Raw genomic sequence first — 17,872 nt, 5'->3', positions numbered from 1 at the left:
ATAGGCCTAAACAGAGTGACTTACCTTGGACACCAGGTGGGTCAAGGAACTATCAGCCCCCTACAGGCCAAAGTGGATGCTATCCAAAAGTGGCCTGTCCCAAAGTCAAAGAAACAGGTTCAATCCTTCTTAGGCTTGGCCGGTTATTACAGACGTTTTGTACCGCACTACAGCCAAATCGCTGCCCCACTGACAGACCTAACCAAAAAGAAACAGCCAAATGCTGTTCAGTGGACCGGAAAGTGTCAGAAGGCCTTTAACAAGCTTAAAGCGACACTCATGTCTGACCCTGTACTAAGGGCCCCAGACTTTGACAAACCGTTCCTAGTAACCACAGATGCATCCGAGCGTGGTGTGGGAGCAGTTTTAATGCAGAAAGGACCTGATCAAGAATTCCACCCTGTAGTGTTTCTCAGCAAAAAACTGTCTGAGAGGGAAAGCAACTGGTCAGTCACTGAAAAAGAATGTTATGCCATTGTCTACGCTCTGGAAAAGCTACGCCCATATGTTTGGGGACGGCGTTTCCACCTGCAAACCGACCATGCTGCACTAAAGTGGCTTCACACCGTCAAAGAAACTAACAAAAAACTTCTTCGGTGGAGTTTAGCTCTCCAAGATTTTGATTTCGACATCCAACACATCTCAGGAGCTTCTAACAAAGTGGCTGATGCACTCTCCCGTGAAAGTTTCCCAGAATCAACTGGTTAAAATCGTCCTTGAGATGTGGAAAATATTGCTGGTCTTTATGTACTTGGTAGTATATTTAGAGATGCATGTGTCTTATTAACTCTGTTTTCCTAGAGCTCCAGGAAGAAATCCCAGCCAGTGTTTCACCTTAGCTGAGATTTGGGGAGCGTGTCATAAATATAAAGGGAAGGGTAAACCCCTTTGAAATCCCTCCTGGCCAGGGGAAAGCTCCTCTCACCTGTAAAGGGTTAAGAAGCTAAAGGTAACCTCGCTGGCACCTGACCAAAATGACCAATGAGGAGACAAGATACTTTCAAAAGCTGGGAGGAGGGAGAGAAACAAAGGGTCTGTGTCTGTCTGTATGCTGCGCTTGCCAGGGACAGAACAGGAATGGAGTCTTAGAACTTTTAGTAAGTAATCTAGCTAGGTATGTGTTAGATTATGATTTCTTTAAATGGCTGAGAAAAGAATTGTGCTGAATAGAATAACTATTTCTGTCTGTGTATCTTTTTTGTAACTTAAGGTTTTGCCTAGAGGAGTTCTCTATGTTTTTGAATCTAATTACCCTGTAAGATATCTACCATCCTGATTTTACAGGGGGAATTTCTTTATTTCTATTTACTTCTATTTTTTATTAAAAGTCTTCTTGTAAAACACTGAATGCTTTTTCATTGTTCTCAGATCCAAGGGTTTGGGTCTGTGGTCACCTATGCAAATTGGTGAGGCTTTTTATCCAACATTTCCCAGGAAAGGCGGGGTGCAAGTGTTGGGAGGATTGTTCATTGTTCTTAAGATCCAAGGGTCTGGATCTGTAGTCACCTAGGCAAATTGGTGAGGCTTTTTACCAAACCTTGTCCAGGAAGTGGGGTGCAAGGTTTTGGGAAGTATTTTGGGGGGAAGGACGCGTCCAAACAGCTCTTCCCCAGTAACCAGTATTAGTTTGGTGGTGGTAGCGGCCAGTCCAAGGTGTAATATTTTGTACCTTGGGGAAGTTTTGACCTAAGCTGGTAAAGATAAGCTTAGGAGGTTTTTCATGCAGGTCCCCACATCTGTACCCTAGAGTTCAGAGTGGGGGAGGAACCGTGACAGTTGTAAATGGCTATGAAGTGGTTATTAAATTGTACACATGGTATTGTTTCTGGGGAGTTGGCTAAGTTGACCCCAAATGTGGGTCACTAACCCTATCCGGCACCCTCCTGATGCACACTAAATTTCAAAGGGATCTGACTTACCATGTTGATTTTAGCTTCGAAAGGTCAACCTTTAAATAGAAGTTGTTGACACAACTTAACTGTAGTGGTGCAGCCACTTCACTATAATAAACTGCCATCATTCCTTGTTGGAGTGGAAATATCTTACAGTATTGGAAATCAGTTTATCTATTGGATATATTATTTTGATTCTTAGAATTAAGTAGGCTGCCTGATCTGAAAAAGGTGACATATCAGTGAAATTATTTAGATGAGTTTAGAGATTTGTGGTCAGCTTTCTTAAAAGCGTATGATTGTATGACGGACTAAAGGTTTAGGATTTTTTTATTTTCAGTACAGTATTTGTGATATGCCACCAGTTATATTACCTTCTGTGTGTCACCCTTGGGTCTGAATACTTATGTTTGTGATACTGTAAAATGTGAGATGGAATTATGAATTTATCATGTGTATGTGAATAGGTTACTTCCTTCTCTCTTCACTTTATCTCATGTGTGTATTAGAGCAGCTCCATTTATTTATTTGTTTTTATACTTTAAAAAATAGATTGTGTGTTTGGCATATGTGAATGAGTTTGCTCTCAGTATGGTTCCCAAAGGACTTATGTCCACATCACAGAACCAATAGCCACAATTCTTACTGATTGGCAATCTGAACAGAGAAGCCAAGGATTTAATAGATTGTATGAACTAACCTCATGCTGTTAGAATTGTATTTTATAGATCAAGTGCAGCATTTGTGGCTGGACAGTGGTGGAGCAATATATGAAGTTTTTACTATTTATGATTTACCTGTTTTTGAATAAATAGGACTTCAGTCTTAGAGTTAAAATGCAAAAGAATATTTTAAACATACATTTTATTACGTTAGTAGTTAGGATACATTAAAAAGGAGTATGGTGTAGGCAAATGTCACTGAGGTAAAGCCCAACCCTGCTTCTCTAGGTCTATGGCAAAATTGTGAGGGTAGCTATATTGGGCTCTTTGATGTTAAGACCTTAAAAAAGAAATCTGCTTAGTAGTACATCACCTTGAGTATTGATGGTGTCTTTTAAACATCTTTTCAACTATTATTTTTTCTGTTTGAGAGTAGAGTATTTAAAACAGAGACATCAATAATGCCTTTATTAGAGAGAGTGATATGGTTTTGCAAATAAATCACAAACTTTTTATTTAGAAAAGGATTTTAAAAACCACTTGATTGTAGAAGTAGATTTCTTTTGTAGAAGCCTATTCATCCTAAAACAAGTTTTTAAAAATTACTCGGGTTTTCTTGGCATTTAGGGCAAATTCTGGCTTGCCCTGTCAACAGATATTTTCTGTTGAAGGTAGGGAGGCTATGATTCGTCCTATAATTCGAAATTTTCAGTGTCAGAAGAAATCTGTGTAGTCTTACTAAGATCTCTGTGGATATGTGCTTTTAATTCATGGGAGTCTATATAGGAATTTATGCAGAGGCTTCATTTTCTTTGTTGTTAACCTGTAATGGATTATGAAGGAAGTTCCATTCACTTTTCAGAAGAGTGGTTGTGTTTGTGTGCTGGGAGTTAGAGAAGAAAATATGTTGTAAATGAAGGAATCCTTAGAGGGGTATGAGAGACTCATGGAAAGAATCCAATTCCATCTTTATTTTACCTGTGCATCTGAAACCTTTATAGTGTAGAATGTGACTCCATTTTATAATAATGAGAAACAAAATTTTAATAATTGCACTCATTGTTGGACTCCTGATATCTTCCAGGCGCAGCTGGTGGATCTGAAATCTGAACTGACAGAAACTCAGGCTGAGAAAGTAGTATTGGAAAAAGAGGTGCATGATCAGCTTTTGCAACTCCATGCCGTTCAACTTCAGTTGCATGCCAAAACTGGCCAGAGTGTTGATTCTGGGGCAATTAAAGCAAAATTGGTGAGTATCATAGATTAAAGGAAAAAGTTCAAACTACACTTTTTTATTGACTGTGTAAGTGGTGAAATGTTAATGTTGCTGGCACAAACTTACTTGAACACCGGTTTTAAAATAAACAAGTATATGTTACCTAAATTTCTTATACTATTTCTTTTGGAGACTGCTAAAATGATGAGTTAGTAACCTACTATAGCTGGAAAAGTACAGTAGAGAGAAACAGAGGAGTCCCAAACAGATGTCTATCAACATTCAGGGTTGTAGGCTGTTTGCTTTGAAATACGTATGTAATAATTTCAAAGAAATTGTATTAAAGTTCTGTAGTGGGAAAAAATTAAGATTGTGCTTTTTTGTTTTTGTAATATAAATAAGCTCTGAGAGTTGGTGTTTTAACTTTTGAAATATTGGAAATATTAATTTTTTGTGAAGGTTTTCTGTGGAGAATGAAGAGAAGTTGATAGGCAGTTTTCTTAATTGAAGAGTTTTCCTGGGGTAGAAAAGATCTTTGAACGTCTAATGTGAAAAATAAGCATATCTTACAAAAAATAACCAGGGCTTCTTTTTGCATTGTGAAAAAGAGGAGACACCCATTCCTCTCCCTCCCTCTCCACTCCACTCTAGGGTAGTGGGATTTTTTTTTTTGTGGTGTGGGTAACTGTTAGGGGGCTTATTCCTTCACCCACTTACTTCCCTGGTCCTTCTCACATGAACAGAGAGCAACAATACCCGAAGTCCAAAGGTGCAAACAATTCGATGTTTATTGGGGTGAACTTCCAGCAAGCATGATTCCAGTTTCCTTCCTTAGTATCCTCCTTCCCAGCTCTGACACCACAGAGCCTTACACCTGTGTCCCTGTTCCCATTCCTGCCCTTAGCCAAACATGATTCCAACTTCCTTACTCCCATTCCCTATTCCCATTTCCCCCTTTAGCAAAACATGATTCCAATTTTCTTACCCCCATTCCCTGTTCCCATCTCCCCCTTTAGCAAAACATGATTCCAATTTTCTTACCCCCATTCCCTGTTCCCATCTCACACACCCCCATGCCCACCCCCACCCACACCCACACCCAGTCACTTCCTCATTGACTACAGATTATATAGTAAAACTTGAGTTCTGCTTAGCTATACCTTAACCAATCATTCTCCTGAAATTTAACTAACCAATCCTAACATATTGTAACATGATTATGTAACCAATTATATCCCACCACCTCAATTAGTTTACACCCAGCAAAATTAATTATACAGCAGACAGGAACAATCACAGAACCAGACAGAGATTATACAGACAAACAACAGCAAAGTGGGAACTATAATGACAAAACAATACAGAAGTGAGGATTTCACATCCCAGCTATTGATAAGTGAGTTCTTGCCAGACAGGATGCTATCAAACTAAGTTTCCTTTTACATTTTCTAGGCACTTCCCTTTCTCTGGAGGTGATAGGAATACAATCCTGTCCTGATAGTGCCTAACAGCCCAATAGCCTAATTTCAATGTGACTAGTTTGGAATGTGAGGATGTGACCATTCGCTTCCCAGCTTATGGCTGCCTCTGCTGCTTAGCCAAAGGCCTTAGCCTAAGAACAGGGCCTCAGACTGTCACAGTAAGAGAAGGCCCTTACACCAGCAGACAGTGATTTTGATTCTCTCTTTTATACCTCTATCACTAGCCAAGTGATAAGAATACACCTAAATTCTTAGAGTACAGGCCTTTGCAGACAGGCCTGAATATCTATATCCTAACAGTAACTACTAGAGATAAGACTGAAACTTTTTCAGTGGTCCTCCTTTTTTCGTATTTCCAAACTGGGCCACCTCCCATCTCAGTCTTATTGTTTAATTCAACAGATCATCAGGAAAGACTCAATTCACCACTGGTGATTTGTAAAACACATTTTGAGGAACTATTTGACAAATGCCACCAAACAGCCATTTTTTTTTTCTGTTAGCGTTCTCTGGTTTTTAACTGGTGATCTAAACAAGAAACATTCTTTCTCATTACTAATCACAGCTAGCATGGTTTCAGGGTACAGCATGAACAGAATTTTAATAAATAAAATAAAAATCATTCTGTATAGGCTATCTGAGTTGCAGGACTCTGACCTGGTTTCTGAACATTGTTTTCTCACTTTATAATTCTTACAGCTCTTAAGCCATGTTTGTCTATGACCATGTTGAAGATTGTTTCTCTACCAAGTTCAAGTTGTGAAGCCTCAACGTATATGGAAAGTTTTCCTGTTACCTTAATGTGTATTAAAATACAGAAATCCCGAAGACAGAGTAAAGCAAACTCAAAAGATACGCCTAGATTTTTAATGAGTACAGTTTCAACGTAGATAAATCCCTAAACAATATGGGGAAAGTTTACTCCTTAGTTTTAACTTTAAAGACAGACATTTTTGTGGCTTTAGCACAGAACTATAATATTTTTCCATTTGGTTCAGGTAGTTTTTTTTTTAAATAGACAAGCTTCAGGATTTATCTATGTTGAAATTGTACTCATTAAAAATCTAGGCTGACATTTTGTCTTTAATTCAGTATGGTGCCTTGCCTCTTCCCCTTTCTTATAAACCACAAGGCTTATCTTTTGAATTTGCTTTACTCTGTCTTCTGGGATTTCATAGAATTTTAGTGGAGAGAAACTGTCCTTTAAACTGTTTTAGATCTAGAAACTACAAAGGCTGAAGAGCTTGAGCAAGCAAAATTGGAGCTACTTAGATGACAACAAAAATTGAAAATCTGAGTTTTAGGCTAAAAAGAGCTTTAGTGGTGACCTTCTATCAGTCTGAATCTGCCATGGGGAGGTATTTTGAAGGGAGACCGTGTCAACGTGTTACTGAAAAATATAATGCTGCATATGTTAACCTCCCTCCCTCTCTGCCCAGTATACAACTTCTCTTACTAGAGCATGTGGGAAGGTTGATATGCAGTTTACTATTAATGCATATTTGACAAACTCCAAGTTATGCAAAACATTGGTGAATTAAAACATATTTAAACTTTCAAGAAAAAAGAAAAGGAGTACTTGTAGCACCTTAGAGACTAACCAATTTATTTGAGCATAAGCTTTCGTGAGCTACAGCTCACTTCATCGGATGCATACTGTGGAAACTGCAGAAGACATTATATACACAGAGACCATGAAACAATACCTCCTCCCACCCCACTCTCCTGCTGGTAACAGCTTATCTAAAGTGATCACTCTCCTTACAATGTGTATGATAATCAGGTTGGGCCATTTCCAGCACCAATCCAGGTGTATATAATCTGTGTATATAATGTCTTCTGCAGTTTCCACAGTATGCATCCGATGAAGTGAGCTGTAGCTCACGAAAGCTTATGCTCAAATAAATTGGTTAGTCTCTAAGGTGCCACAAGTACTCCTTTTCTTTTTGCGAATACAGACTAACACGGCTGTTACTCTGAAACCTAAACATTCAAGGTTGCTCAACAGTTGACTACATGCAGTTTACTCTACAAACATCTTTCAGATACGATCTCTTTTTTTTAACATCCAGTCTGTGCTGCATGGACATGAAAGCTCTTTTGGTACTTTTTGTAAGAGTTTATAAGAGTTTGACCAAAGTGACTTTGGTCAAAAATGTATCTCCTGCTCCTGTTTTGCAGCGCATTATATATATTTTTTTGCTGCTTATGTACATACGTCCCATAAGTGGCTGAATACCAGATGTGTAGTATATAGCTTGAAAAGTATTTTATGATGCTATGTAAATCTGAATTATAATTTAACTGTCAGGTAAAACCCTTAGTTTAGGTTCAAAAAGGCTTAGAAGCAAATCTGTATTTTATTGTTCTTTGAAAAGCAATGATCTCTTCCCCAACAAAATCTGGAAATCTTTATAGCAATCTTACTTATTTCAAGATTTTGTAGATCTTTGCAATACTTATGTTTCATAAGGAAATTAATGTATGTAATTTTCTAACAAAGTTAAGAATTTTAATGATTTATTCCTTACAATGCATACTTTGATGCAGAAATTGGTACAACATAGGCTTTTTTGTTTAATACCATACTTATTTTTGTGTCCTTTATTAATAAACCTAGTACATTTCATTAGTAGTGTTCTGACAGAATAAGACTGATATTTGCATTTATTTTATGGCATTTTCTAGAAGTTCACTTTGCCAGTGTTTGTCAGTTTTTCTGATTATGGAACTGTTTTCTTCTTTCTTAAGTCTATCCTTTCTGTGGATGAGTTGGTAAGTATGCTAGTTGCCTTCATCTGTATTTAAGTCAGTGCTTTTGTTTTGTGTGGCAGTATACATATTGGCCTCTGAGACTAGAAAAACAGATCTGGCTGGCTTTCTTCCCCGCTGGTTGGCCACATATCTGATATTGTTGACAATTTTTAGTTTTGGTGCCTGTTATCCCAAGCCTGTGCATGTCTGTATTTGTTTATATTTCTGGTTTCTGCAACTGTTTTGGGATGATATGGTCTGGTAACTTATGAAATTCTGAAGGTTGTCTGATCTTGCTACACAGAAACAAAATCTGAAACTGTTTAAGTATTTATTTAAAAATAACAATATTCAGCATGTTATGAGCAATAATTTTTGTACATTATCAATTTTCTCTGGTAAGATGTCAGTTTTCATACATTCCCCCCTCTCCTCAATTCCCTTTTTGTGAGTGTGTTGTTTTTAATGTAACTTTCCTATTTATTAACAGTCCTATGGTCCCTAGATATGTAAGCTTAGTAGTACTTATATGGAGGTGTTTGGTAGTGATTCAGACTTGAGACTTTCACCTCTTAAACTTTGCAAGTGATAGACTTAAAGATTTTTAAATAATGTCACTATTTTCATAGAATTATGGACCATATAGCTACTATTAAAAATTTGTTTTTATCTATTGAAAAATCATTAAGTAATAGAGATCTGTTATTCTTGAGTAAAACTTTGTATTTTAATGTTGTCTGTATTAAGCATAATTTTTCTGCTTTAAGGAATGTTAGTCATGATATAAAAACTAGAAAGCAATATCTGCTTATATAGGCATAATATAACTGATTTGGGAAAAGGCTGAGGTATTCTTACATATTAGGACACTAGCCTGTCATGCCATCTTAACTCAGTACATTTTATGTTAAGAATTAGCCATTTTCTAATGATTTGCTGTAATGTGTGGTTAGATTTTTTTTTTTTTTTTACAGCAGTAAGGAAATATCATTCACTGTTGTAATGGTAAATGTTGTTTTATGCAGTGTGTGAACTTTTAGTGCCAACAATTGTAAGCGTATATTCTTACATGCCACTTAAAGAATGGACAGTGTTAGAATGCGACTTAAAGAATGGATAGTGGATAGCACTGTGTATGTTTAAGGTTCAGTTCCAACTTTCATTTTAACCCCACCTGTTTCAATTGCGTATAACTTTGTCTCACTAACTGGTCCTGGAATGTAATTTTCCAGCCTTTGACAGAGGCCAGAGGAGAAATTTTGGGGTGGAAAATTTGAGCAAATTTTTTTGCTTATGTTTGAGTTCCATTATTCCTTGTTTCTTCTGGAAAGAAATATTTCACAAGGATATCTGAACAATGGCTCAAGTTAGAAACATCAGACTTGATTTGTTTTGTAAATTTAATTAGAATATAAGGAATAAGCCACATTTGAAGAAAATCAGTGGTATAGCTTTACACTTATGATCGTTTAAAGTGGATCACTTCACACATGAACAGTAGAATTCTGCTATTTGGTTTTTTAGTTGATCTAAAAATTCTAGATCACTTTAGAAAGTTAGCTTGTGGTAGGTGAGACACAAAAGGTTGGAATTAGGAGCTTCTTTCAAGAGCTGTCAAACCAAAATCTCTGGATCAAGGAAATTACACATTCTGGAAGCTCTTAATCTTTTCTCAGCTAAAACCAAACCAAAAAGACCCCAAGAAACTCTATGCAAAAAAATACCGTTGGTATAAGTTAGGGTTCAGAAACTAAACAAAAACGTCAGGTAATGCAGAGCTCTGTGCAGTATTGTAGCTGAGTCAGTCCCAGGATACTGGAGAGACAAGATGGGTGAGGTAATATCTTTCATTGGACCAACTTCTGTGGGTGAGAAAGAGAAGCTTTTGAAATAATGTAGAGTGAAGATTGAATGTTCAACCTTTAATCTCTTCCTTCATGCATAAGCCTTAAACTGTGGCCTCTTTCTGACATTTTATATGTACGGGATATCCTACAAATTGAGAATAAATTGTGTAATCAGTGGACATATACTAGCTCAGATCTTTGGGAGTGTTGGTGTGCCTTTGTGCCATCTTGGTAGTGCATAGGAACCCTAAAGCCAGCCTGATGGCTACATGAAGATCATGCTTGCATATTACACTCCCCTGTGGTAGAGTTGCCTGTGATGGGTTGGGTCACAGAAACCCCTTTGGGGCTGCCAACTGATGTGCCAAGACTACTTCTGCCCCTGCTTTCCCTGCCAATTTGGGACTCCAGAACCCTGCCTGGTTGTGCCAGACATGCTTTCTGGCTACAAACACAGACCCAGGTCTGAACCATGTCCCACAAACTGCAGGCTTAACTGAAAGCAGCTTAATCATAGAATATCAGTGTCGGAAGGGACCTCAGGAGGTCATCTAGTCCTACCTCCTGCTCAAAGGAGGACCAATCCCCAATTAAATCATGCCAGCCAGGGCTTTGCCATGCCTGACCTTAAAAACTTCTAAGGAAGGCGATTCCACCACCTCCCTAGGTAACGCATTCCAGTGTTTCACCACCCTCCTAGTGAAAAAGTTTTTCCTAATATCCACTCTTCCCCCACTGCAACTTGAGACCATTACTCCTTGTTCTGTCATCTGCTATCACTGAGAACAGTCTAGATCAGTCTTCTTTGGAACCCCCTTTCAGGTAGTTGAAAGCAGCTATCAAAATCCCCCCTCATTCTTCTCTTCCGCAGACTAAACAATCCCAGTTCCCTCAGCCTCTTCTCATAAGTCATGTTCCAGTCCCCTAATCATTTTTGTTGCCCTCCGCTGGACGTTTTCCAATTTTTCCACATCCTTCTTGTAGTGTGGGGCCCAAAACTGGACACAGTACTCCAGATGAGGCCTCACCAGTGTCCGAATAGAGGGGAACGATCACGTCCCTCGATCTGCTGTCAATGCCCCTACTTATACATCCCAAAATGCCATTGGCCTTCTTGGCAACAAGGGCACACTGTTGACTCATAGCTAGCTTCTCGTCCACTGTAACACCTAGGTCCTTTTCTGCAGAACTGCTGCTGAGCCATTCGGTCCCTAGTCTGTAGCGGTGCATTGGGTTCTTCCGTCCTAAGTGCAGGACTCTGCACTTGTCCTTGTTGAACCTCATCAGATTTCTTTTGGCCCAATCCTCCAATTTGTCTAGGTCCCTCTGATTCCTATCCCTACCCTCCAGCGTATCTACCTCTCCTCCCAGTTTAGTGTCATCTACAAACTTGCTGAGGGTGCAATCCACACCATCCTCCAGATCATTTATGAAGATATTGAACAAAACCGGCCCGAGGACCGACCCTTGGGGCACTCCACTTGATACCGGCTGCCAACTAGACGTGGAGCCATTGATCACTACCCGTTGAGCCCGACAATCTAGCCAGTTTTCTATCCACCTTATAGTCCATTCATCCAGCTCATACTTCTTTAACTTGCTGGCAAGAATACTGTGGGAGATGATGTCAAAAGCTTTGCTAAAGTCAAGGAACAACACGTCCACTGCTTTCCCCTCATCCACAGAGCCAGTTATCTCATCATAGAAGGCAATTAGATTAGTCAGGCATGACTTGCCCTTGGTGAATCCATGCTGGCTGTTCCTGATCACTTTCCTCTCCTCTAAGTGCTTCAGAATTGATTCCTTGAGGACCTGCTCCATGATTTTTCCAGGGACTGAGGTGAGGCTGACTGGCCTGTGGTTCCCAGGATCCTCCTCCTTCCTTTTTTTAAAGATGGGCACTGCATTAGCCTTTTTCCAGTCGTCCGGGACTTCCCCCAATCGCCATGAGTTTTCAAAGATAATGGCCAGTGGCTCTGCAATCACATCTGCCAACTCCTTTAGCAGTCTCGGATGCAACGCATCCAGCCCCATGGACTTGTGCTCGTCCAGCTTTTCTAAATAGTCCCGAAACACTTCCTTCTCCACAGAAGGCTGGTCACCTCCTCCCCATGCTGTGCTGCCCAGTGCAGTAGTCTGGGAGCTGACCTTGTTCATGTTCTTGTCTCTAACACTGAGATGCCCAGCTCCCAATGGGGTCAAAATCCCAAATAAATCCATTTTACCCTGTATAGAGCTTATGCAGGGTAAACTCATAAATTGTTCACCCTCTATAACACTGATAGAGAGATATGCACAGATTTTTGCCCGCCCCACCCCCCGGGTATTAATAAATACTTTGGCTTAATTAATCAATAAAAAGTGATTTTATTAAATACAAAAAGTAGGATTTAAGTGGTTCCAAGTAATAACAGACAGAACAAAGTGACTTATCAAGTAAAATAAAATATAGTAAGACATGCAAATCTAAACCTAATACAATAAGAAAACTGAATACAGATAAAATCTCACCCTCAGAGATGTTTCAATAAGCTTCTATCACAGACTGGACGCCTTCCTAGTCTGGGCACAATCCTTTCCCCTGGTACAGCCCTTGTTCCAGCTCAGGTGGTAGCCAGGGGATTTCTCATGATTGCCGCCCCCTTTGTTCTGTTTCACCTCCTTATATAGCTTCGCACAAGGCAGGAATTCTTTGTCTCTCTGGGTCCCCACTCCCTCCCTTCTAAATGGAAAAGCACCAGGTTTAAGATGGATTTCAGTACCAGGTGACATGGTCACATGTCCTGTGAGACCCCAAGCCTTCATTCCTCCCAGGCTGACTCACAGGAAGGCCTGCAAGCAAACAGAGCTATCCACAGTCAATTGTTCTGGTTGATGGGAGCCATCAAGATTCCAAACCACCATTAATGGCCCACACTTTGCATAATTACAATAGGCCCTCAGAGTTATATTTTATATTTTTAGTTTGATACAAGAATGATACATACATACAAATAGGATGACCACACTCAGTAGATTATAAGTTTTATAATGATACTTACAAGAGACCTTTTGCATGAAGCATATTCCAGTTACATTATATTCACACTCATTAGCATTTTTCATAAAATCATATGGAGTGCAGTGTCACATTGCCATAATACAACAAGGGCATGCCCTATAAGGGATGTGGCTAGGGCATCCCTGCACCCTGGTAATTCCTGTAATTGCCCAATGGCCATGGGGAGGAAGTGAATTAGACTAGCCTACAGGCCAATATATGACCTTTGGAATGGGAAGGCTAGCAAGTATTATGCCTCACATTTAGAGGATAGATCTGTCAATGGTTATTAGCCAGGATGGTCAGGGACACAGCCCCAGCCTCCAACTGTCAGAAGCTAGGACTGGAAACAGGAATGGATCACTTGAAATTCCCCTGTTCTGTTCGTTCCCTCTGAAGCACCTGGCACTGGCCACTGTCAGAGACAGGATACTGGGCTAGATGGACCATTGGTCTGACCCAGTATGGCCATTCTTATTCCCTAACTTATCTGTTTTAAATGCAGAACCCGTATTATACCAAAAGTACACATAGTGCATACGGTATCTTCAATTCTTTGGTGAAGCTGGGGAGGGTGTATGCTACAACTCAGGATGGGGAGACATAAAGGAAATTTTAAGCCAAAATTGTTGTCACTGTATTCTGCACCTCTTCTCCCCTCCAGTCCTTCTGACCCTGGGCTGACTGTGACTGTGTGCCAGGTTGATCTAATTTGCACCTGGGAATCAACCCAGCATATACCCAGCTGGATCAGGAAGGTCATGATACAAAGGTCACAAAGGTGACTTTAAACTACCTTTCTGCCTCCCCATCCTGAGCTGTGCCATGCATTTCTCAGTCATATTTAAGGATTGGGGCCAATATATGTACTATGCTGTACTAATGTGTAATACAGTCTCTTTATTCAACTACATAACATGCCAATTTAGGAGATGAGAAATATACTAATCTTCATCATATGGGAAGCTCACCATTCTGACAATTGTCTATGGCCATACCACTATGACAATAGCTGTGGCTGGAAGCTGGTTGGGCCAAACCCGTCTAACTTCCTAGATGAGATTAGTTTCATAGGACAATGCAGGGTTAGTAGGCAGCAGGTGTGTTACAAATTGTTATGAACTATAAAATGGGGGTGTCAGTTCAGTCCATGGTTTTTAGCGTCCAGCAGAGTTATAAAATTATTTTGTTTTCAGATATTTAAAATACAACTTGACATTAGCATCAATTACACTGGGTTGTAATTATCTGATGATACACTCTATTGGTACCAGGATGGGATAGTAGGTAACAACTAGGGTGGTGCAGTTGTTTGGATTTTTCTTCCCCATACAGGAATGCGCATGGGGTATCATCAAACATTTACAACCAATATTTGATGGGGACCACATGCTGAAAGAAATCTTCCCTGAACCCTCTTCAAACAATCTCCCAACCTCATCATCAGAAGCAAGCTCCCCACAGACTAGAACACACCAACTCAAAGCTGCACCAGATTCTGCCAAAACAATAGATGCAAAACCTGAAGATGTATTTTCAGTGCTATGATGATCAATACCTTCTACAACAGTGGTTCTCAGACTAGGGGCGCTGCTTGTTCAGGGAAGGCCCCTGGCGGGCCGGGCCGGTTTGTTTACTTGCCATGTCCGCAGGTTTGGCCGATCGCAGCTCCCACTGGTCACGGTTCACCGCTCTAGGTCAATGGGCTGCGGGAAGCGGCACGGGCTGAGGGATGTGCTGGCCGCCCTTCCCACAGCCCCCATTGGCCTGGAGCAGCGAACCATGGCCAGTGGGAGTTGCGATCGGCCGAACCTGCGGACGCTGCAGGTAAACAAACCGGCCCGGCCCACCAGGGGCTTTCCCTGAACAAGTGGCGCCCCTAGTCTGAGACCCACTGCTCTACAACACACCTTTCAAGATCCAAGGGTCCTATAAATGCGTATCACGATCTGCGTACCTCATCCAGAGCATCAAATGCCCCAGCACCGCCTCTGCAGGTAACACCAAACAAGCACTAAGCTCTCAAATGAACTCACACTGAAAAATGATAAAAGACAAAAACAACCTGTTACACATTGGCAAATACTTTTCACGAAGAGATCACTTACCTACCACTCCAATACGGGGTATGTTCAGATAATTACAACCCAGTGTAATTGATGCTAATATCAAGTTGTATTTTAAATATCTGACAACAAAATATGTACGTTTTAGTGAAATTTATATAGGTATTGCAGTAAAAAATTACCAAAGGAAATAGTAGTAAATGTAGTGGACCCTAACCTTTTACTGTTCTACTTTTCTGCTGTGATTTTTTTCATTATTTGTAAGTAATCATAAAGTGCCTTCATCTTGAAGTGATTCTCTAAAATAATAGCAATCAGAGTTGAGCAAATTACAGCCCATATCTGTGCTCTGGGTCTCGGGAAAGGTAATTATATATTTTCTCTGCATTCAGATTGAGTATTCTACAGTAATTTGAGTTTTCATAATTGTTTTAATCATGAGGAATGGAGAAATACAGGATAAGAAGATACTCTTTTAAGTTTAAAAATGGAGCAGCCTCATATTAAATAAATGTCTGTCGTACTAAATAATGTAGATCTCCTCATATCTGGAAAACTCAGTCTTTTTGCTGAATTCTGTGCATAAAGTTGCACATTTAGGCACCAATCCTGCAAGATGCTCCACAAGTGAGGACCCTTGCATGGACCTTTTTGGTTTCATTAGGGCTTTGCATGATGAGCGATCCTTTTGTGTTGAGCAGTTTTCAGGATAAGGGCCTGTGGTCTTAAAGGAACACTGTCAACTTGAAGTCTAGTCACTTTTTAAAAGTAGTTTCAGGTACAATGTTTGTCTGTGAGTCCCCCTGAAAGAAGTTGTTTTAGAATGCTATTTCTCTCTCTTGCTGGGTGAAAGATCCGTATTAACAGCAGTCGAAACTGACAACATGCCCATGCGTAGGAAATAGTGACACCAAGTATACACGGAATGCTGTCAAATGTCCAAAGTAAATAAACTGAGAAAAATATTTGTCTTTAATGTTTCAGTAAAGTTTAGGTGTCACTTATAACAATAGTGTGGGGGGGTGATTTTTATTTTTATTTTTTAATTCCATATGTTTGGTGCCCATTATATGCTTAGGTGTTTTCTAGACAGACAGACAGACATACCCTGAATCAAGAAATTCACAATCTAAGGACAGACAGAGGTTAGGGGAATGACAAACCTTTAAAGTTCTTTTTACTCAATGGACAGACAAGTTATTTTTAATTTTATGCTGTTGCTGTTTTTATTAACAGGCTTGTGTAAGCTATAGACACCCATAGGCACATTTATGATATTTTGGAAGAGCCATTGAGGAGGTTTACCCCAAATCCAATCTTAATTGACTGATTGTGAATGAAAATGGTATCACTACCAACAGTTTCTTTTGCTGTAAGAATATGTAGAACTCTGTACATAATTTTCAGCTGTTGGTAATTTTCTTTCAAGAGAAATAAGTGATCTATGTGAGGCTGGCACTTGTGGATCAGTTTGGACATGCAATCTTTCTGTCTGATTTCAAGTCCAGGCTCTCTCTCTTCCTGTTCTCCCAATTTCCCACACTTAGGGCTGGTCTACACTAACGCTGTAAGTCAATCTAAGTTACACTACTTCGGTTATGTAACTGAAGTCGACGTAACTTAGGACTTAGTGTGGTGTCTATGAACCGACTCCCATCGAGATAGCTTACACCTTTCGGGAAGGTGGAGTACAAATGTCAACAGGAGAGCATTCTCCCATCAACTTAGCGTGTCTTCATCAGTCCTGCTAAAACGACACTGCTGCATCAATTGCAGCAGTGCCAATTTAACCAGATGTAGACATAGCCTTAATCCATGTTGACTTCAACTTCCATTTTGATGATCTGTTTGACCCGTTAGCTACGTGTTTCCTTTCCTTTGAACCTTCATTTGACCTGCAGTCCTGGTTCAACTCTCCCACTCACCAAAAGAGCTGTTCGCTTGACTTAGTTTTCATTAAGCACTGCGCTCTCTCTCCCAAATTTCCCCTCTCTGACCATCACCTGGTGTCTTTAAGCATCACCCATCAGCCCTTCTCTTCACTTTCTGTCACTCAGTCTTTCCATGCTTCCAGTTCATCAGCACTGACATCTTGTTCGCTCTCCTCCATTTCTTCCACTGATATGGTTGTTGCCCCTGTCTCCCATACAAGGTTCACCCTTCTGCCCCCTTCCCTGGATCACCCTCAGTATCCGTTTCTTCCTTTCCTGCTCTTACACAGTGGAGCAACTTTGATGGAAATCCCATGACCAATCTGACTTCTTCCACTACTGATTTGTTCTTTTCTCCTTCAGTTTTGCCATCTTCCTTGCTAAACAGCTTGAGTTCTCAAACTTATTGAATCACATACCTGCAACCCCATCTGCCTTTCTGTCACCTTTGACTCACTCCTTAAACTCTTCCCTCCCCCTGCCTCCACAAGATCTTGCCTGTTTCATCCAAGAGAAAATTTGACAAAATATAATATGACACTCTCCCTCCCGTCAACTTGCCTTCCCTTCCTTCAACTCTTGCCTCCTTCCCCTCATCATAGAGACAGAATTTTCTTATCTGCTCTCTTCTTCTAACCTTTCTACTTGCCCCATCACGTCCCATCTCATGATCTCCTCTCCCTTACTCTTCAACTTAACCTCTGCTTGTCTCTGGCTCTTTCCCCTTACAATACAAATATGCTGTAGTTTCTCCCACCCTTGAGCACACTTTCTTTTCCAACTACTACCAAATTTCCCTTCTCCCTTTATCACTACGCTTATTGAGCTTATAGTCTACAATCTGTCTGGGGTCTCTCTTTGTCAATTCCATCCTAGACCCTATCCAGTCCAGCTCTGCCTCTTGCATACCACTGTATCCACACTCAACAAAATCTCTAATACTACAGCTCAAAACTAGTATTCTGTCTTCATCCTTCTTGACC

The 17,872-nt window shown here is 40.2% G+C and overlaps 1 protein-coding gene across 5 annotated transcripts in view; it reads left to right on the top strand.

The window, feature by feature from the left end:
* GOPC (golgi associated PDZ and coiled-coil motif containing) overlaps positions 1-17,872 on the top strand; it is a 66,633-nt gene that overhangs the window by 26,984 nt on the left and 21,777 nt on the right. For 2 of the 5 annotated variants that reach the window (XM_073337143.1, XM_073337147.1), the window contains exons 2-3: positions 3,639-3,803; positions 8,003-8,026. In XM_073337143.1, coding sequence (XP_073193244.1) covers positions 3,639-3,803; positions 8,003-8,026 — 189 coding nt within the window. Of the gene's footprint in view, positions 1-801; positions 915-3,638; positions 3,804-8,002; positions 8,027-17,872 lie in introns of those variants that run through there. The other 3 variants (XM_073337144.1, XM_073337142.1, XM_073337141.1) reach the window with 3 other exon arrangements.

Source organism: Lepidochelys kempii, chromosome 3 (assembly GCF_965140265.1).
Source record: "Lepidochelys kempii isolate rLepKem1 chromosome 3, rLepKem1.hap2, whole genome shotgun sequence".
Classification (NCBI taxonomy): Eukaryota; Metazoa; Chordata; order Testudines; family Cheloniidae; genus Lepidochelys; species Lepidochelys kempii.
This window is presented reverse-complemented; position numbering and strand designations above follow the sequence as displayed.